At 33.3% G+C, this 22464-nt stretch overlaps 1 protein-coding gene across 2 annotated transcripts; it reads right to left on the minus strand.

Annotated features, from left to right (window-relative positions):
• Window positions 1-738: 738 nt before the first annotated feature.
• Window positions 739-22413, minus strand: LOC135682851 (uncharacterized). Of its 2 annotated transcripts, none has more exons than XM_089113013.1 (23): window positions 20310-22413; window positions 19457-19499; window positions 17895-17931; window positions 16765-16904; window positions 15962-16034; window positions 15441-15649; window positions 14255-14412; window positions 13833-13948; window positions 13582-13627; window positions 12906-12968; window positions 12462-12546; window positions 12218-12250; window positions 12033-12065; window positions 11222-11266; window positions 10807-10923; window positions 9862-9909; window positions 8993-9082; window positions 8584-8649; window positions 8125-8204; window positions 7053-7131; window positions 6374-6424; window positions 5801-5845; window positions 739-4794 (listed from the first exon to the last, which is right to left on the minus strand). In XM_089113013.1, the coding sequence occupies exons 1-23, from the start codon at window positions 20444-20446 to the stop codon at window positions 4732-4734; spliced, it is 1857 nt and encodes a 618-aa protein (XP_088969139.1). In that variant the 5' UTR covers window positions 20447-22413; the 3' UTR covers window positions 739-4731. The 2 variants fall into 2 exon arrangements, with proteins under 2 accessions (XP_088969139.1, XP_088969138.1); XM_089113012.1 differs by having other exon boundaries at window positions 13824-13948.
• Between the last annotated feature and the right edge of the window lie 51 nt (window positions 22414-22464).

Here is a 22464-nt window from a genome sequence, read left to right on the forward strand (position 1 = left end):
ACATTCATACAATCAGAGTTGGTTCCATTATTTGAAACATATTGGGTTCTATCTGATAGATATGAATTAAAACATCTAAGGGCATTTCCTCTGATACCATAGCATTCAAGTTTAGAGAACAAAATATTGTGATTAACAGTATCGAAGGCTTTTTGTAAATCGAGAAATATACTACAGCCATATTTTTTATTGTCAAGAGTTGACCTCACGACTTCAGTCATACTAATAAGCGTATGTTTAACTGAATGATTTTCCTGAAATCCAAATTGCAAGGGATATATTATTTTGTGGTAGATGAGAAAGGAGTAAAGTCTTCTGTACATTAATCGCTCATACAACTTATTGAATAGAGGTAATAGAGAGATAGGTTTGTAATTAGAGGCTATTTCAGGATCATCTTTTTTGTAAAGGGATATCACTTAAGCGAGCTTGAGTTTAGAAGGAAAGATGCCTTCAAGAAAAGTTTGCTTGACCAGTTTGGCTAGGCCTTTAGAGATGTGAGGGCCTAGAATTTTCAATAAGTCAATTGGAACACTGTGTGGTCCTACAGATTTTGACGGGTCAAGGTTTAGAATTATTTCCTCTACTTCTATGTAGGTGACAGGAGAAGAAATATTGAATTTTGATTTGTATTAGTAATATAGTCTAGAGGCGATTTTGGTGTTCTTGGCATGTTTCTGGTAATATTGTCTGCAATTTTTACAAAAAAGTTATTTAGAATATTAGACACTTTAACTGGGTCAGACGTTGTATTTCCGTTTTCGTCTTTGATTTTATTTATGCTAGAAGCAGTAAAGGCTTTATTGGAAATAATTGATTTAATTCCTGACCACAGCTTTTTCATATTTTGACTGTTTATAGAAAAGTAGCTTTGAAAATAATTGACTCGCGATTTCTTCAAATCATTAGCCACACAGTTTCTAAATTTTTTGTAGAGATCATGATTAGTCTTTGATCTACCTTTCTTAGTCTTCCTTAAAATGCGATCTCGAATTCGCATCATTTTTTGGATTTTGCTATTGATCCATGGTTTGGTTTTAAGTTTTATTTCTCGTTTCGTGCACTTTTTAATTGGCACATGTTTTTCAACCAAAAAGGTAACATCTTCAAGAAATTTGTTATAGTTAGTTTCAGCATCAGACGAGCAATTTAAATATGTCGGATCAATTTATTCCAAAGATCGATTCTTCAACAAATTTTCTTTCATCAAATCTTGAATAATCGTATTTCAGTATCTTTGGTTTAGTGCACGGTAGCTTAACGTTTTTTAAAAAAAGAAATTGAAGGAGGTGGTCAGATATTTGAGTTAAAGTGTTCCCACAGGTAAAATGTTAGAATTTCCTAAGTTTGTGAATATATTATCAATAATTGTTGCAGAGTGGTCCGGGACTCTAGTAGGGTGATGTATACATGGTAAGAAGTTGTTGGTGAATAAGGTGTTAGTAAAGTCATTGGTAGGTATGTTGGAATCATAATTCAAAATATTTATGTTAAAGTCACCCATTATGAAAATCCGTTTGTTAATCAGTTTGGGAAGAAGAGATTTGAAATGAGCAGTAAAAATATTAATATCGGAAACGAGATGTCTATAAGCGCAACAGAAGAAGAGGTTTTTTTGTCTTTTACTTCTATTTCAACCCATATAGTTTCAAATTCCAATACCAACCCATACATTTGAAGCTCAATTCATTACAAGGGATAAGAGATGTCTTAACATATAGTCCGACACCCCCATTCTGACTCAATGATTTAGTATCGTAAAATTTATATCCTTCAATATCTATATTGGCCATTATTGGGTTTTGTACCGAGTGCCACATCTCAGATACTCTAATAACATCAAAGGACTTTTTTGAAAAATCAGTAAGAGAGACTTTCGTCGTGATGAAGAGAAAGGCTCCTAATATTTGTATGGAGAATAGAGAGGTCCTGATAATTAGAGCTAAGAGAGGCAAGTTCATGAATAGTAAAATAGCGGGACTCGATTGTTTGAGGCATTTGCTCATCAACATCAAAATCACTTAGATTTGGCATTTCTGTTAGATTTGAAGTTGACTCGAAGGTTGGAAGTCCATCGATATTTGAGGGCAGTCCCAGGTTATGGAAATATGTCATTATTCCTTAGACGATACTGTAAACTAAACTGAATTATAGATTAAATAAAAAACTCAGCTGATTAAGGACAATAAAAAATAACTATAAAAACTTGTGGTGATTAATTAATTACTGCAGATGCATATAGCTGACTGGTAGTTACACAAGGATGCCAAAAAACTAGCCTGCTTGTACCAAGCGGCAATTTTAATTTGACATCAAATAATTTGTTTTGGTTCTATTAAGTTCTGTAGCTGTAGGCTGTGTTGAGCCAAAGGCTGTTGTCAACATGTGAGTATTTATTGTGCATTACTAGCAAATACAAATGGTGCTCGACAAAACTTGAGAAATTATTGTTCAGCGTATGAATAGCAGTTACAAAGGGTTCTTATCAAAAGTGAGAAACTATTGTTTCGTGTATGAAAAAGCAGATACAAATGCTTCTTAACAAAACTTGAGAAAGTATTGTATAGCGTATGAATTATTTGAATACAAAAATTATTTAAAAGGAACATGTTTATTTTGAAAATAAAAAAGAAACAAACTCCAAACCTTAATAATAAATAACGATTATTAAACAGCCTCTCGAGTTCATGTAAATCATTGAAGAAGTGGTATTTTCCATTATTATACCAACAGGGCTGGCAATTTATGTTACAGAAAGCAAACGAGTGTTGATACAAATGTTGATACGTTTTCAACAGCTCATTTGCCTTCTTTAACAAATCTACTCGATGCTTTGTGAGATCGAGTTTTATTTTATATTTACCACTGTTTTTCCGGGCATTATACACCATGGTTCTGTGCGGCCATGTGGTAAAACGCAGTATCATCTGCCGAACGTTTACGCCGTTGACCTTTATGACCTTGCCAATCTGTGCGCGCGATCGACAATTGTATCGGGAATCTCAATCTTTAATTCGTTGAAAACATTCTTGACTTTTTGAAGACACTCTCTACAGCGTTTAACTATTCTTTTTCTGTCAATTGCAACAATCCCAGTTGCCTGTTTCATTGCTGGTTTTAGTTTAATGGTACCTTCCTTGCTTGTTCATTACTTTCTTTAACCATTTTTCATTCTTAGTAGGTTGCCCGGCTGACGGAATTTCTCAGTCTCCAATATCTACATGAATGGGTTTCCTTATTGTTTACACAGTTCTGTAGATTCAATATTACTTCTTGGGATCTCAGAGTTTGTGATTTTTCTTCTTTCCCCTCCTAGTTTTTTGGTTTTTGCTACAGCTTTTAAATTTTCTATTTCACTACTTGTCCTGCTGCAGAGCCATAACTACTATTGTTCTTAGGGGATGCGCGCACTCCAAAAGCTATAAAAGTTATTGTCTTCCAATGAACAATACCTTTTGTTCCTATTGTTCTTAATCAATAGGAACCCTTTGATAATACTTTCCTACCTACTGTACTGCGTACATTTATCAACAGAAGGACAACCGATCTGCGCATGCCCAGCAAATGTAAAAGATGCAATAACTCACTTTCATACTCACGCGAACCTTGGCTGACACAAGTCTAATCAATTTAGTTGTATATTCTTTAATCATAAAAGACGACAAAAGACGAATGGTCAAAACATTTTATAATACCGACCAACTTATTACATTTGATCTTGCGTATATGGCCTTTAAGATCATGCACAGACACAGCCTAGGAAATCTCTGGAACAAATTTGATAAAAGATCCAAATACTCTTTGCTATAATACGGAATAACACGCAATTCTGCAGAGATCCTCATCTCCTGAAGTATAATCTGGGCTATGCCAAAAAGGATTTTCCTTTTCAGCCCTTAAGGTTTGGAAAGAAATTCCAATAACTATCAGGGAGCTTTCTACCATATACCAATTAAAAAAACATTGAAAAACACATTTGATGAGCTGAAAACCAACTAAAACACGACCCCCTGGAAGATCAGCAGCGACCTAGGTTTTGATGCTTTATATTTTATTGATAAGCTGTAAGTAAACTATCAATTAATATAAATTTCATCCCAATTATTAGCAGTTTATTTTTTGTATTATTAGAACGAGCTGAACGGATTTTCGTGTAGAAATAATTTAAAATAAAAAAAATGAAATTAAACATTGGAACCATAAATGAGACGACCTATATTTTGCTGCGGAGTTCTCTGAGATTAAAATGACTTTTTCAAAATCAAATATGATCAAATATATTTCACAGGCGGCTTGTTTAGGGTTTTATAATTAATAATAGATATATAGAGAAAATGAGAATGGAATTGTTAATATAGAACGGGCTTGTTGACATTGCACTAACTAGCTCATATTACTGTAAAGGGTTTACTATTAAACCATTGAAGCAGAACAATTCGAGGATTAAACAATTCATGGACATTTATTTCTCAAATAAATCTTCTAGCTCATAGTCAATAATTTCATTAGGCTGCTAAAATAGCCTCGTTAGGCTGCTAATTTCATTATGTGTTTTTATGCATAAAAATTGTTGTTGTTTCCTTTTCCTTCTGTATCATTTATTCTTGAACTGGTTTTTCTTCGTGAAACGTCTTTTATAATGGAATTAAAACCAATCCCAGTTTCAAGTACCTCGAACTTCTTATACCAGGGGTCGTCACTGACACAAATGCTCCCTCCGTCCTTATGGTTCTAAAGCAATTTTTTCGTCATGATTTCGTAGACCATTCTTTTCCGAAAGTACGGCATATCTGTCTGTAAGACAAAGACATGTTATCCGCATAAACATTTCATAGTAACAGCGACGACAATGCAATTATATTGCAAACAGCCTTTTGATTACATTACACAATAACCCCTAAAAGAAAACAAAATAAGACAAAACACTATATTTATAAAATATTTTGCAATAAATTCTCATCAAACTGATCAGTGGCGAAAACGCAAAACAGATCTGAAAAACATTGATTTTCTCAGTTGATCAAATAAATCTGCATTCAACCTCTAAGAATTGCTTCTCGTAACAAGATCACGCATTACATACATATACATACAACCTTTAGAATATCCAGCGGTCAATGGAAGATTTTGATAAAATATACTTTTCCGGTCATAAGATACAGAAATATTTCCCCTCCTTCACAACACAATGTTGTTTGAAAAGCCTATTACTTAAACTAGCTAATAGAGATACACTGGATGAATTTTCAGCGTTGATACTGTTTTTGTTTAACATTTTTTTAAGGGAGAGATGGGGAAGCTATTGAACTTATGCGAAATTTTAGCGTAGTGTAGCAATACTTTTGGCAAGCATTGTACATATTCAATCTCTAAGCATTGCTCTTCGTAACAAGATCAGGCATTTCTCATGGCATCAAAATGTATTATCGCTATAAATAATGTGTAGATAACTCTAAAGAACTCTGAAAATAAAACCGCTCAATATCATTCTATCAACAACTCAGAATTATAATTCTGTCAAAAGGACAACTTATTCTACGAAACTAATTTTCATCAACGGCCTAAGATTTGAAATGTCAGCTTCCGCCCACGAAATTGTTAGAATAAAGGCTAATTAAGCACTGGATGCTTCTAATGAATAAGCGATCGAGGTTATCAAAGGACAAACCAGGTGGTATGGCTTGAATAGATATTGAATGCAATAGATAGGGGGTGATGACAAAACAACAGCAGGAAGCAACTACAATTTAACGATGTCGTCTGCAAAAACAGTCAATCGGGAGTGAATAGCTATACTTGCCTGACTGAAATTCATTGGTGAGTCTTTTGTAAGACATTCTGCAAACTGAGTAAAAAAGCAATTAGTTGTATCTCCGTCATCATGAAAAAAGTAACATTAAATATCGCCATAATCAAAGTCGTATTGATAAAGTTTTAGAAAATCAGCAGAAATTAAACAGCATGCATATTGCAATTTTTGATCGAACACTTTAACGAGCAAAGTCTATCTCTTGCATACATTTAAGAAACTTTTGCTGGAAACGGCAACAACTCGCATTGTCTTCAAGAACGATTCTGCCTGTAAAGTTGTATTGCTGGTATAGGTAGAACTTTTCATAGAGCAGGATCATCGAGATAGCCCTGATAACTCAAGTAGATAACTAAAGAACATGAAACAGCACCAGCTGCAGGCTAATCGACTGTGGAAAGTCCAGAAGTTTGTAGAGACCAGCTATATAGTAAGCTATTGACCCGAGCTAAGCATTTTACGAAGAAGAATCGAAAGATTAGCACATAGCTGGAAAAAAATCAAAGCATTTACTTCAATATAGATGGTATCTACATGATAAGATCAATTCCAAAGATTCCGTACCTTGCAGGTGAAAACACCACAATCGCACCCGTTTAGTTGTTCTGGAATGTCCTGCAGGGCAATTTGAAAAGGCTCCAAACAAAAATTAATTAATTCTACTTTCAAGGAAGAATTTCATAATCAGTGTTCTTAGCTCAATACAAAGAATGTGTGTCTGGGAAAGCTAATGATGTTGACGAGAAACAAAAACTAAGGATTCATTAAAGAAAGTGTTCAAAACTTGTTAAAATATATCAGTTTTCAAAAAGTCAAAACATACTTAAAAATCATCATACGGTTCGCGATGAACTTAAATATCCATATGAACGTATGCAAGCAAAAGATATAAAAAATATTCCAAAATAAAACTTGAGGAAAGTGGTTATGTATCGGGAAAAATCCAATAAACAGTAAAGTGAACCGTAGGGATGAAGCGTGCAAGACTTTATTGACTATATGAACATATTGGCTTATAATAAAACAAACTTTTTGACAAATCAAGTTTTTACATATCAATTTGGTCAATTTCACCTTCAAGCAAAAACCAAATGTATAAAGCTTTCATCCTGGCGTTCCATTATACATATTCAAAAGAACAAGCAACGGTTGAAATTTGGAGAAAAAGTTATTTTATGTATCAAAGTAATTCAATATGATGATTTCTTTAAATAAAGTTGAAGAAACGAGTAATTTGGCAAACCTTAGGCGAACACTCCGTCCATTCGTCGATATTAAGCGGAGATTTCTTTTTGTCTTTATGCTCTTCAGAGATATATTTCCTGCAAAAGGAATTCAGCGTACAACTGACGTTGAAAAATTGGCTTATTTGTCAAATAGGCGAGCAGTGCAACATGAATCATAAACAGCGTGATCAACTTGAAATCCGTTCAAAACTATGATATATATAGCGCAAAATGCACGGATGATGCTGAACCACAGAAATTCTCTTGCATGGCTATTACACTGAAAACGGTGAAAATGTAAATGAAATAGAAAGAGCAAGGATTGAGAATGACAGGTTGGAGTGCTGTATACTAAATCAGATCTGATATCGCAAGATTTAAAAATACCACGAAAATTGCAAACATGTATACTGTAAAGCGCATTATATTGCAATAAATTATGACTATTTATGTGTCACAGCTAACGATGTCCTATTACAAGCAAATATAATTAGCAAAGAAAAAAATCAGAACTGCTACTTAAAAGCACGCTTTTCAATCAAAGTCAACCAAAATAAATGGTGGCCTGAAAGGGTTGTTGCCGAAAGCAGAAGAAGTTTCATTGCTTCTACACCCGAAACGAAAATTAATTAACAGGTTGCGCAGTTAGGATAACATTTCTTGCAACAAGCATTTATTAGCGCCAAAACGAAATGTGATCAGCATCTAAATTAAATGTGGTCAGAGATGAAATTCATAGTTTACAGTCCGAAGTTTAAAAAAGAATACAACTCAGAAGAAATTAGAGACGCTGTGATATGCCTGTGACAGCCTAGATACAAAAGTTTCTCTGCTGACGTAAAGCTCGGAAAGCAGGTATGTGAAAATCTCCTAAGCCACCTTTGTACGACTTCAAATAAGCGAAGTAAAAACAAATAACAAAACTCAAGGAAAGAAGGCTGGAGTTGAAAAAACCTGTCTCCAAAATGAGCAGTCGAACAAATATTCAGTCGAACACTGTCAAAAATGTCTTCCTAAAATCATGTTTTTATGGCCATTAGATTACAACACTTTTCAAAACAGTAAATAGGCATGGGGATACAAAAATACCTTAAGGCACTGATGCATTGTGCATTGTTTCCCTTCAGCGAATCGTAATACGCTATTTGCTTCTTTCGCATATCGATCGCCTAGGTAGGAAAACATTTCGTTGAACGTAAGATATTTTACTTTTAAACTATAGGTTCAAAAGAACCAAAAAGATTAAATCTTACTTTTATTGCAAATTCTATAAACGCTCACTTGTACCGCAAATTGCAATTACTTTCAAAGCGTTCAAAAGTACAAGCAAAGCTCCCTGCAATGCATAAGCCATCTATGAACTTCAATAAAAAATCTATGAACTTAAATTAATGTAAACAAACAGGTGGCAAGATTTGTTTATTAAAAACTGACGCATCCTTTGCATACTGAAAAGAAGCCACATAATAGTTCAGAAGATTTAATAAAGAGCAATCGTGACTTCTAAGCCAGTTGTCAATATCAACCCTGAGGAAGCTGAATACTCACGGCCAGACACCAGTGCATACCCAGATGAACTGGCAACACAACTATGTCAACTGAAAAAATGTCAACCTATAAACGGGGAAAATAATCATTAGTGAAATAACACAAAAAACTAGGACAAAGTAAAAGCATAAATTATTAAACATCTGCAAAACTGTGGCGAACTTTCATGATATAGGTTAGGTTCAGTAACTCCACCAGCTTTGGTCTGATATATACGATATATTTTTGGCAAAGAAGGGTTTGGCAGATTCAACAGCTTACCAGACTGAGAATTAGGCCAACCCAATAGATATTTTACAATTCTTATTAAAGATATTTTAAATAGATTCCAAAAATATTTTAAAGTACATAGTTTAAATAATGGGGTAAGATTTCCAATCTTCATGTAACAGTGGTATTTATCTTTCACCTTTTTAGTCCATCTTCGAACTCCAGCGTAACCAGTCTTCAATAATTTTGGATAAAAAAAGGAATTGAAGAAATGCATCTTTAACTGTCCCTAAAACAGCAACAATAAAGAATACATGACCAACTTTATTTTGTGATGAAATTTAACGGAATCAAAAGAAATAAAAGCTGTGTGACAGGACTTCCTCGAGATAGTTTGTAAATCAATATCTTTTATAATAAGAATATTGTCCCACTTTAAAGCTAATTATGGTCTCAGTTTATCAAATTCATTCTTTTGATCTTACATTCCTTCAGGCCTGGAAAAAATTCAGCCTTAATGGCAACGAGTTTTCATTGCGGTGATTGACAATTTGCGGAAATGACCCAACATTGTTTCGCTGTCATCGTGAAAACGATGCATTAATGATGGAAACAATGAAAAATGATGCTACTTTGTTACTATGTTTTGATCGCACAAAATTTGAAAAATACGAAGATATCTGCATGGTTGATCGAAATCAAGAAAAGAGACGCATAAAGCCAATAAGAACATCAAACGTGCCGAAAACGCTCTATCGTTGCCCTCAGTTGGAGATTATGAAAACACCACGGCAACGAAACGGACATTGCTCCTCCCCCCTCCCCCACCCCCGTAAGTCCCAGGGCTGCTGGTATATCTGAAGGTTAAAGGAACAAAGCACTAGTTTTTAAACTAAACTTGATACAATAGAAATTTTCTGCGTTCTTTCTAGCTTATAAATACATTTGCTGATTTTCAACTTTCCTGGGCTATAAACAATGAATCAAGAATAATTGACAATGAAAACTTCACTCTATGCATACAAACACAATTCAGCCTTCCTTCAAAGAAAATCGAATTTGTCTTACCGGCTGCTTGCTTCTTTCTTTCAATAAATTGAAGTAAAAGTTAACGATCTGTAAGGAATCACAGCTACAGTAAATTTAAACTGTAAAGAAATTATAACTTGGAAAGAAGGTTAAAGAAAAATTGGATATAACATTTTACATAGCAAGGTATAACCAGTGGTGTAGTGCTATCAAAGTAACAAGGGGGGCTCTTGCACAAAATTTTCCAAAAAACAATAGCAAAAATAGTAAATTGCCAATTTTAGGCATTAACAAGGGGGGCTCAGCCCCTCTCAGCCCCTCTGAGCCCCCTAGTTCTACACCCCTGGGTATAACATAGTAGTTTGCTCATGAAATGTGATAAGATATCATGCAATTACTTCATAATACTATATAGTAAACTACATTTGGATAAAAGAGAAATGAATGGAAAAAATAAATTACATTATATAGCATAATATTACATATTTATTACATATTATATTACATATTATATTACATATTATATTACATATTATATTACATATTATATTACATATTATATTACATATTATATTACATATTATATTACATATTATATTACATATTATATTACATATTATATTACATATTATATTACATATTATATTACATATTATATTACATATTATATTACATATTATATTACATATTATATTACATATTATATTACATATTATATTACATATTATATTATATTACATATTATATTATATTATATTATATTATATTATATTATATTATATTATATTATATTATATTATATTATATTATATTATATTATATTATATTATATTATATTATATTATATTATATTATATTATATTATATTATATTATATTATATTATATTATATTATATTATATTATATTATATTATATTATATTATATTATATTATATTATATTATACTAAATAGCATGACATAATATAGAATCAAATGAATCACCTCATCATTAAGCCAGTTCAGCTGAGCAAGTGTTGCCATGTCGTGTCTCGTTATTGATACATTGAATGCATCAACTAAACATTCCTGCGGGTTTCCCGCGCACCAGGCATATGATATCTAAAAATTTTTATCAATAAGATACCTACGTGTGAAAATGATGTAGTGCAAAAAGCAAAACAACAGAAGGCTGTAAAAGCAAGGTTTCGCAATGTCGTCATTATTTCAAGCCTGTGATTAACAGCTATTTTCACATATCTTGCATGTGAGATCAATATTATCACGAAATAAAAATAGTGTGTTGAAACTAAAGCAGCCCTTGCAAGACAACGATGCTACAATATTAATCAAACAATGCTAAGACATGGCAAATGAAATCAAACATAGCTAGGAGTCGATCAGTAGACGTTCTACTCACCAATTTGCACATTTCATCCGTCAAAGGCGGCAACTTTGGTTCAACCTTATAAATATACAGGTATATTGCTTTAATGCATGGAGCATTTTGAAGATATTAGGTCAAAGATTCGAAAGAGCTGAATGAAAAACACGCGTAAATTAAACTTTACACAAAATCGTCCTCATCACGGCATTCACCTATTCCGGTGTTTTTAAATCACTACAATCACTGCCAAAAGTGTTGGAACACTAACGTCACTGTTCAAAGGCAATTTCAGCCACCCCTTCTACCCCTATGAACAATGTTGATTCACTATAGAAAAAATAAAGGGGTTATGGAGAACACTTTTTCGTCTGCCTTGTTTGACATTTTTCTATATTTTTTACATTGTTTGGGGAAAAAGGGGACGGAAGTAGTAGTACTCGGGAAAACAATTGAGAAATAGAAAAGCACAGCGCAACGTGTCGGGTGTTCCAAGTAATTTTGGCAGTGATTGTAGCCTATTTGTTAATCAACAAGGCGATATAAAATTATAATAGCACTTGTTGTTTCTTGAAATCTCAAAAATCTGAATTGTAAACAAAAGTTTTCATAATGCTAAAAAGTCAAGAACTAGAATAAAGCTGCCAGTTGATATACACAACAACATGATAAACATAAAATTGACACTCCTTCGCCAGAAGTAATACTTTAAGAACGCGTAAAATAGTTTTGCTTAAAAGCAAAAAAATCTACAAATTTTGACTTAAATACTGGATATTAACTCACACCACAATTATAAAGCAAGAATATACTACACTTAAAAAAAGACATTGAAGGAAAAATTTACTTTTTTCTTGTCAAGGTTCTTTCGATCTTCGATCTACAAATGATGAATAAAAAAACGTTTAATGGCAAGAAGCAAACACCAAGAACATATCATCAATGATGAATCGATATTACATAGAGTAATGCTGCTTGTTAATATTAGTATTAATCACTGATATCAAAATAATCGCTTCGTGGTGAGTATACCTTTCGTAGCAGCTCTGTTTCTCTTTCTTTCCGCTGAAAAGTCAAATATTACATTGTTATTTCGACAATCTATCGACATGTAACATTTTTACCCTATTAAATACTCTGGATACAAAAAAGGAGATAGAAATGTGGATATTAGAACGCTTATTGGTTCACTATCGTCAAGAATAACAATCAAGGTTACTTAACAGTTCATGAAAAGCTAATATAAAGGTCGAACAACTTCAAAATCTCAAAAAACCTTTCTCTCTAAACTTCTCAGTTTGGATTCCTCGTGTTGAATTCTTTTTTGTCGATCTACTTCTTTTTCGTCTAAAATCTTTCTCCTAATAAAAAATATCTTATGAGATATGTGATTGCCGCTAGGTAGAAATGATCGAAAAAAAGGTGAAATGACAAATTGCTACAGCAGACATACAATAAATTGAAAATTATGCAATGGAGAGGACAACATGGCTGTGCCTAAAAAATCCGAAGTACAACGAAATCTTAATTTGCGATCATATCTTTACACATTTCATAATGATGACGATAAACATAATTACTTGACAAATTTTTAGCAAACTAGTACAACAAAGTCTTCAACTTGATGTTTGTGTTGACCCATGACAATCGTTATTTTGCGTGACCGAAATACAAGATATAGAAACAAAGTATGCATGAATAAAAGAAGATGTATACGTACCATCTTGCCGTCCAAATATTCCCTAATGGGTTTGCGTCTTCATGTAGTGGACTCTCAGGAGACCTACGTCATAAGTAACAAGCCCGGTACTTATGAACTGCCTTATTGATGTATACTGCAAAATTTATTGCCTATGTATTGCCACAAATAGCGTACCCAGATCCAGGGAACCGGCGATTGTGCGAAGGAAATTTAAATGACTCCCTACATCCAAACTCAGAAGTTAAGAAAAGGGATTAATGCTCTATTAAAGAAAGTAACTGTTCTTTTTGTTCCTTGCATCAAAAGAACGAAGTTGGGAAAGGAATAAGGAAAAACATATGCTCTCTGCTTTTTAATGAGTCGCCCATGTGACGACGTTACATATGTTACTCAACCCAAGGATGTATTGCTACTAGTGTAGCCACTGCGTTTCGCCAAATAACATTAGCAAATAGAAGGGAGGGACTATTCGTAGAATCCTTTTTTGTCTATATCAAGAACCTGCACCCCGATCAATACAACACAAAAAATATTAACCCAAGACTTATTTCGCAATTATTCAATCTCAAATAACAGAAAAACGAACAACCAACCTAATAAGTTTATAAATTTGAAGTTTGCTCTATAATACGGACTAAAAATAACAATGTTTATATCAATATATCAAGAGAAAAAATGACAAAATAATATATACCTATTGATATTAGTTGTGTCCGTGCCATTAAAACTTCTTGCCTTGGCTGAAAAAAGCAATAAAGCAAGTTAGCTAATGCAACAGAATAAAATCTTACCATCTTATTGTCTCTTAAATTAGCTATGTAACCGTGAAAAATGTAATGGATCACAAAGATTTACAGAATGTAACATAGAAGTATCTATCCTAGCAGTATTATAAATCCTAAATTTCAAGATAAATAAGTTAAATTTTTCTCATACAGTTCGCACTTCTGAGTAAATCGGCTTCTGAAGCAATAGCAGTGGATGATAGTAGAGAATTTGTAGACGAATTCACTTCAAATGCCTTGCTGAATTTGTCAAGAATTGCGCCAGCGTTTCGCAACCTTGAATAACAACAAGAATAAAGGCTTTGTTAAAAATGGCATTGGAAATAATCTTAGATTTTAATAATAAGAGAAATTAAGATATACAAATAGAACTAATTAGTACATATCTATTATTTAAGAGCAAGATATCAAACTACAAATAGGTTCACAGATTCTTCTTTAACCTTCTTCTTTAGAGTTGTTCTTTAATCTCTTTAACAAGTAAGTAAGCTGATACTAAAGAAGGTTATGTAAAACATTTTATTACTATTAAACATTTTAGAAGGTAAACACTGAAAACGAATCAAGTTAAAATTAAAATACCTTGGATAACTGTCATCTTCAAATAAGTGCTGAGATCTTTCGTGCATTTCCTTGTTAAGTCTTGATTCAGGAACAGAATTCGATGAAAAAGCCGATGACGCATTTGTGTACTCTTCAAGAAGCTTTTTGTATCGATCACGCTCTTCTAGTCGAATAACCTACAAGAGACAGATGCGTAGCAGCAGATGAAATAGGTTCCAGTAGGTGTTATTAAACGATACATATTAGCTTCTTGCATACTTAAACTGAAATTAGGAAACCTGGTACTCTCGGTGTAAGCTGAAAAGCTTTGGTTGCCAGTATTTCCTTATGCATAAAAACGATTTCGAAACTAATAGGAATAGACAGTGACAGACTGTGCTTTGTTAAAATTTGTGCCATCACCACTTTGTACCAAAATGTATACTGCGGATTTATGTCTATGCATTCTCAGGAGGTTTACTTTTAAACAACATGTGCGCATTTAGACATTAATTCTGTACCCATTGTTCTGACGGAGCCATTTTTGGAAATTGCTAATAAAATTTTCTTAGGAGTAAAGTTTTTATCTAATTACAAGATTGTATCAAACTATGTCTCATCCTTGAACACCCAAAAGAAGCAAGGATATTTTAATAAAAGTGACCTACTGCCTTTGAAAAGTAAGTAATAGCAATAATATATAATTCATTGTATTCACATGTTAACTATCCAGACACTACAACATTTAAATTGGTTATTCTAATCGTTGACACAGCTTTTTATTACAAAATTCAATAAAGATTTACATGAGAGTAAACAATGGACAAATGTATGTACACTTCTAAATACTGTTTGGGGACATTGATTCATATTTGATTTACACTTCTTCATGGGAATGGGAGCTTAATTTCATTCTAAAAACACTGACAAACAAATTCTGTGGGCAGTTAAGTTAAAGAAAATTAAACAATTTGTTAGAGAAATTCTAAAAATTCAAGGGTGCATTACAACTGGAAGTACAAATCTATCTTCATTTTGATGTGAAATAAACATAATATTAGAATCAAACAGCATTCAATTAAAATTAAATCAAATTAAGACATTATGTGGTTTCCCACAGTTTTAGCTTACTGAAACAGGCTGGTAGTATGACCAATAGTGTAAAACGTAAAGGGAGTCATATGTTTTTTTACAATGAAGAAAGCACAGCCAATGCAATACTTACAGTCTCAGCTGCATATAGTTTTCGTTTCTGTCTATTCCATATTGAAAACATTGATCCTTCGCTGTCTTCTTGAAGAGACACTTTTCCACTTCCTTTTGCTCCATTAAGAATTCTATCACTACTTAACTGCAATGAACTGCTTATTGTCTCTTTTCCAGTGACACAAGATAGCAATTCTGAATCATCTTCACTTATGCTTCCATGAAGTGCTAAGAGATTAACAGAATTACAATAAAACCTACAGTGAATCTTGCGAAACATGATTTACACTATATGTATAAGCTAAATATATTCAGCATCGAAAGAACACAACTACTCTGCCTTCCTATTGACAGGAGGAGTGTAATATTTTTACACATTGCTTTAACATATTTATTATGGTTATGATTAATTCAATTGATTCAAAAAACAACTGTAAAAAGTCTTGCTCTGATTTTGTGAAATTAGCGGGTGGCTGCAACCAGCTATAAAGCATTTGGGGTAAAAAGATACTTAACATGCAGTATTAAACATATACTTACATTTTCTTCTTTGGAGTGCTATAGAAGGGATCCTAACCTTGGCTTCTTCTATCTTCTTCAACTTTAAGGGATTCTAGCAGAAAATGCAATAGACCATTTTATGTGCAATTATTAACCATCAATCATTAATAGTTTGTCAAAAACAAGGAACCAATTGCTTTTTTCTTGCTCTCAATTTACTTTTCATCTGCAGTTGAACAAAATTCTAACTTTTTGGCAATTAACTGATTATAGCTAGATGAATGTTTGACAAAAACTACTGAAGTGTTATGTGACATGTGGCCACTTTTAATGTTTTTCAAATATTTTAGCATGATGTAATGCTTATCAAAATACCACAATGTCTTGTAACTATTCAGCTACTGTTAAAGAACTCAACATTCAAATGAAAAAGGTATGGACCTATTTATTTGGAGTACCAAATTAACGGAAAAGGGGATGAAATTAATCAGGGGGACTGTAGATCACCCCCTTGCTTTCTATAGTGGTTTTGTTACTGACACATTGTACTCATGAAATCTGGTTTTGTTACATGGACATCTTAAGACTAAGTTTATAGGCTAGAGTTAATAAGTTTATGAAAGTATATTTTTTCAGGAGGAATCATTTAAAAATTAAAATTCACAATCAATTCAATTTTAATAAAAATAGATTGGAATAAATGTGGGGGGTCAAAAAATTAATATGCATGGGGGATTATACAATTAGATGGTACTGGAGATATCCAGAATATTGATGTTGGCAAAAACAGTATATGTGATTACTCTAAGAATATAAAATAAATAGTATTGAAAGTCTCTTACTTTAAAATTTTGAGGGTCCTTTGTAGAGGCCATTGCTAGTGAGGTGACTGCCTGGCTTGCCTTAAAACTAAGTAAATTTTTTGGAGTAGAATCTGATTTATTGTCTCCACCCTTGTTTGTTTCAAGAAAGTTATTCAAGCCTGATCGAGAAAAAAACACAATGCAATTGAGAAAATCTAGCTTAGATGAATCAGTGTTATGATAAAACACATCTCTAAATTATAGCAGCTATCCATGTTCAAAATTTCATTTGAAATGTTGATCAAGCACAAAAGTTGCCATGATGATGATAAAAATAACAAATCAGGGCTATTATGTACAACATAAAAGAAAAATTGATAGATAAGATGTCCTTAGGCAATTTGAAAATTATTGTTTACCAGTCTGTCATAAGATGCTCAATATTGTTTAGGCAGAACTGCACATGCTTTTAGTCAGTTATCTGATGATGACACCAAGCATGAAACACAGACCAAGCAACAGCCCATGCTTCTGATGGCAAGTAGTTGGGTCCTTAGATACTATTACTGCTGTCACCTGTGTTTTCTTTGATAAAAACTTCAATACTTTTTTGCTACAATGCTACAATACTTTAGAGCTTTTAAAAGTAGTTGATTGCAAAAACACTGAACATTTTCATTTTCTAACCAACCAAAACCAACAAAAATGTCCATCTTTTTCTGCTATCTTATATATCTCATACTTTCCACTTCCTCATACTATCTCATATTTGACCCCATTTATTTCAAAAAGTTCTGCTCACAATGAACTTTCCTCAAATTGTGAGGCCATTTGACCCACTTCCTCATACTATCTCATATTTGACCCCATTTATTTCAAAAAGTTCTGCTCACAATGAACTTTCCTCAAATTGTGAGGCCATTTGAAAATACTTTGACCAACTTACTTAAACTCTACATAAATTTCTCTACTAATAGCGTCATAACAGCTTAGTTAGGTAATACATCATTGATAAAGCCTAACCAAAAAAGAAAACATGCTAAAAGTTTGGGTGCTTTTCATGCTAACTGTTTAGGGAAATATGTAATTAAGTCAGAAAATTAAAACTATAAGCAGTAAAAGAACATTAAAAAAAACATAAGATGTAAATATTAGTACCGATTACATACCTTCATTGTTCTTTTTCAATCTCTTTTTAGTTGGCACCTACAACAGAGGAAAAAGAGGCTTTATATTCATAAATCAAAATCAAAATGACAACTTTCTTTAAGGCTAAAAATGGCCAAGTATCAATAACTTACATAACTTTGGAGTACAGCATATTTCTTAAGACAGAAACTTTAGCCATTGTAAATAAGAGAAAATACCTAGAAAGTAGGCCTGTCCACCGCAGGTCGAATAATCGGTATTTGGTTACTTGTTTCACTATTCGGCTAGCTGAAGCCCAAAGAAAATTTTCGGTCACAAGCGAATAGTTCGAATAGTACAATTATTCAGTTACAAACAAATAGTTTGAATAGTATGATTATTCGGTTGGAGATGAATAGTGCGTATAACCTCACTGTTGGAGGTCACAATATTTAATTAGCCGCAACTCATCGAATAGCATTGACTATTCAAATAATCGTGACTGATCAAATAGCTGTGACTGTTCGAATAACCGTGACTGATCGAATAGCAGTGGCTGATCGAATAGCAATTGCCAACCAAATAGCATTGACTAGTCAAATAGCAAGGATTGTTCTAAAGGAGAAAGGCAACTTCCTATCTTCAATCTTTGAGAGAGTTTCATGGATATGGGCCTTCTTCAAAAATTGCAAACCCAAGAAAAAGTTACAAAGCCAATAAAGCAAGATTGGAAGGGGGCAGGGAAGTGGAGTGTTGGTAGCGGGTGGAGTCATGGGGCTTTTTCTCAGGAAATTTTTGTGCTACAGGACCTCCGACGAAGGGGAAGCCAGGGGGCTATGGCCCTACCACTATTTTGCAGAATAATATAACTTTTCACAAAACTTTTTGTTATGGGTGTTAAATTTTCTCTTGCCACCCCCTCCACTTCCCAACCTGTGTCGAAGCCTGTGCTAGAAAGCTTTTCACTTTGTTTCAAAATGTTGGAAACAACCCTTTTTTGAAACTAGTTGTCATAAAGTTATGACTTTGGTTTGTTGTTAATTTGATACTGACCTTCTGGCCATTAGAGGTGACAAATTGCTAGAGAAGGTTCGAGTAAACATTTATTTTTGACAAAAAATCGTTTTAAAAGCTGCTTTGCAGCACACCCTTTGAAGTTACGTAAAACACAGGAAATATCAATAGGAAAACAAAAAATTTATGGTTTTGACTTGTTGAATAGTAATGACTGATTAGCTATATTCATAGATTGGTTAAATTACAAGAAATTTTCAGATTGCAGCTTTTTACCACCACCCTGTCACACCCATTTTGCAACACCCATATTCGTTAAATTTTAAGCCGAATAACCAAATAGGAATATCCGAAGGTTTGGACTGCCCTACTAGAAAGATTATGATTTTATTTCATAAAAGGCATGAAGCTTGATCTAATCATATAATAAGTTTGCTTTTATATTTATCATAAGACTTAATAAATGGTCTGTCAATATTATTTTCATGCAAACAAAACCATCAATAGACTTCATTTTCATTGAAGAAACTCAAAAAGAACTTATCCAGAAGACAAGGTAATAGAACAAATCTTTGATGGTTTGGAATACCCCAAAAATGTCTTGGTCCAAATTTGACTCAGAAAGAAATTGGCTGAAAGAAAGAAATACAAAACATAAGTCTAAAAAGTATAGTTTTCAGGACATAGACCTTAGAAAAAACAAGAGTTATAAACAGACATGTGTGTGATACCATCTGTGCATGTGAATCTCAATCTTGCAGAAACAACCCAAGGCAAATAATATGCTGTCTTCAGAGGCCCAGTAAGTTTTTCAAACTTTCTAGGACTATATAATATTATAGCGCATTTCATTCTTTTCTAAGTTATTAGCTGCATCTGATTACTGAACTGATCAAAAGCTTAGGGAAGCCATTAATTTTTGATATTCAACTTTTAGTATCAAACACTTTAATAAAATATCAAAGAAAGAAAACATATTTTGGGACAGGCTACCAATCTTTTATTTGCACTGAGATCGTGTGCATATGTGATCACAACATCAGAAGGAATCATATTATGAAAAAGGCCATTAATTGAATTTATGAGCATTTAACAATATGATTATCATATGTAGATCTACACAGAACAGTCAATCACAGAATTACCGTAAGCCTTCCTAAGACTAGCAAGGAATTGTCAAGATAGAAAAATGAAGCGAAGCGTCTAACATGGTTTTGTTTCTTAGATGCTAGATAAAAGAATTGATGACTCGACTCATTTTCGAATCTTGATGACAAGAACGACAATTTTTCTAGTCGCTCAATTTTCTTGTTGCACTCTGAGCAATATGCTAATTTGGACCCTGCCTAGTAATAATGTCATACTTGTTGATAAGGAAAATTTCCATACATGATAAGATAGCTTGTTATTGAAAAACCAGGCTAAAAAACCAGAACTTATACCTTTGGCTCTGGCGGACCCTTTTTAGGTTCGGTTTATCATACTTCCCTTGTATTCTTTCTTCGGGCAGCGATGGGCTTACTTTATCTTTTATACTACTTATTGCTCCTGATATAGTTTTCTTCAACGAATGTAGCATAATTTACTCTGCCTGGCAGATTACAAGGTTTGTCGACGTTAACACATCTTCTTTTGCGCCAAAACAAAATCAAGCGCCATTTGAAATCCACCTCGATTTCAGATTCTATGAGCCTCGACTCGAAAATGTGGACACTAGGGAACATTTTCCTTATGTTTTTCCTTCCTGCTTACCTTTTAAATTCCTGTACATTGGATTGTTTTATTTAATTGGTTCTGCTGTTTCTCCATGCTCGTTATGATGCCAGAATTCCATTATTTTGCCCAGGTTTCTGCGACAATTCTAAATAAAAGCTGTCACAATCATTAATATGCATATATCTTGCCATTGAGTTCAAGAGACCATACCACTGACCATACAATTGGTGCCTATTTTCGACATTACCTTTTGCTACTTGTTATTGATTACTATTTGTTATTAGTCATTCAGTTTTTGAAAAGAAGAGAACCACTTTAGCATCAAAGAAATTTGTTGTCTCACGATTTAACACCAGCTCAGTCTGGAACAATCCAGGGATGCCGGAACGACTAAGGGGGAGGGGGGGCAGGCTTGAGAAAAAGGGCATTTGAAAAATAATTCCCAGCTACAATTCTTTTGTAATTGTCATTTGTTACAATCTTTTGTAGATAACTTAAAAATTGGCTTTTGGCATAAGATATTTCTTTGAATGTTTTGAAAAATGTCGTCATAAAAAAGTCAGTTCAGTCAGAATTTCATATGAACTTTTTAAATTACAAATGGCCAGTGCTAAGGGCACTTGGACTCTCTTCCTCCTCTTATTAAAAGGCAACAAGGACGCCCCCCCCCTGCAACTCCCCCTCTCCAGCGTCCCTGGAAATATCTCATTGTCAACAAAAACTTTGTTAAAGTTGAAAAAACTTTGAAGTGTTATTTTATGCAAAATAAGGGAATTTTGTAAACCTAATGGGCTATGGCAACAGCAAAAAACCCAATTAGTGGCAACAGTAACAAACTGGATTGTCACAAAAAGGGGCTGCACCCCTTGCAATGCCAAAAGTTAGCCAATTTCTACTTTTGCTATTGTTTTAGCAACATTACAGTATGTGCAAGAGCACATTGTTATTTTGATAGCACTACAACACTGGTGGCAAATTGAGTATTTTCCTACTTTCTATGCTCACTGTTCTGTTTGTTAGTTTCCAGAAAGTGCATATGATTCCTTGTGGGTATTACTCAAATCAAATGAATATTAGAATAGATATTGTATATTTGTTTATATGCTGCAATTAATGCCAAGGAGTAGAAATCATCAAACCCTTGAAGCCAACAAAAACAACAGATCTGGAATTGCAGTTACTGTGAAAGATTATTCAGTTGTCTAACAGACAGCAGTTAATGTTTAATTGGTTGCATTTTAACAGTATATTTTAACAGATTAATTAAAAAATTGCTTGCAATTTAAATTGTTGACAAGAGTTCACATCATGTACAAGGCTGCTCTGATGTGCTTTGTATTTTATAGCTTTGCAGAACCTATTTTACTTACTCACCAGACAAAATTTATATTAGAAATGCCTATCAATGTGTCGCAGCTTTCTGAATTTTCTTGAAGCAAATACTGCTATCTTATTTTGATGCTACAACAACTTTATTGTAGAAAATTGTATCCAAAGGATTACTTGCTATTAAAATCATCATGAAAAGGTTGAATGATTAATAGATTGTATGAAAAAAACCATTAGCTAATATGATTTTTCTGCTATAATTGTGAGGAGGATTTCCAAACATCAAATTTATGCCTAAAAACCCATTTGCACATGTTACATGTAACCCAAGACTTGCCGTTCACTGCACTTTTTCTTTGAAAAATTATTGAGCTTGTCATGAACATGTCATTGTAGTAACAGTTAAAGCTTTAGTTGATGAGGTTCAAATAAAATGAACTGGAAGATGGAAAACTTGCAAGGAATGGTTTATTTGGTTGCTTAGGCATTGATGTGTAAATAGACAAAGACCAGAAAGAAAAAAGAGTGACTGTTAGTGGGTCTGTGACAGGT

The sequence above is a fragment of the Rhopilema esculentum genome, chromosome 16, assembly GCF_057945365.1.
Source record: "Rhopilema esculentum isolate cy_ngs chromosome 16, ASM5794536v1, whole genome shotgun sequence".
NCBI lineage: Eukaryota > Metazoa > Cnidaria > Scyphozoa > Rhizostomeae > Rhizostomatidae > Rhopilema > Rhopilema esculentum.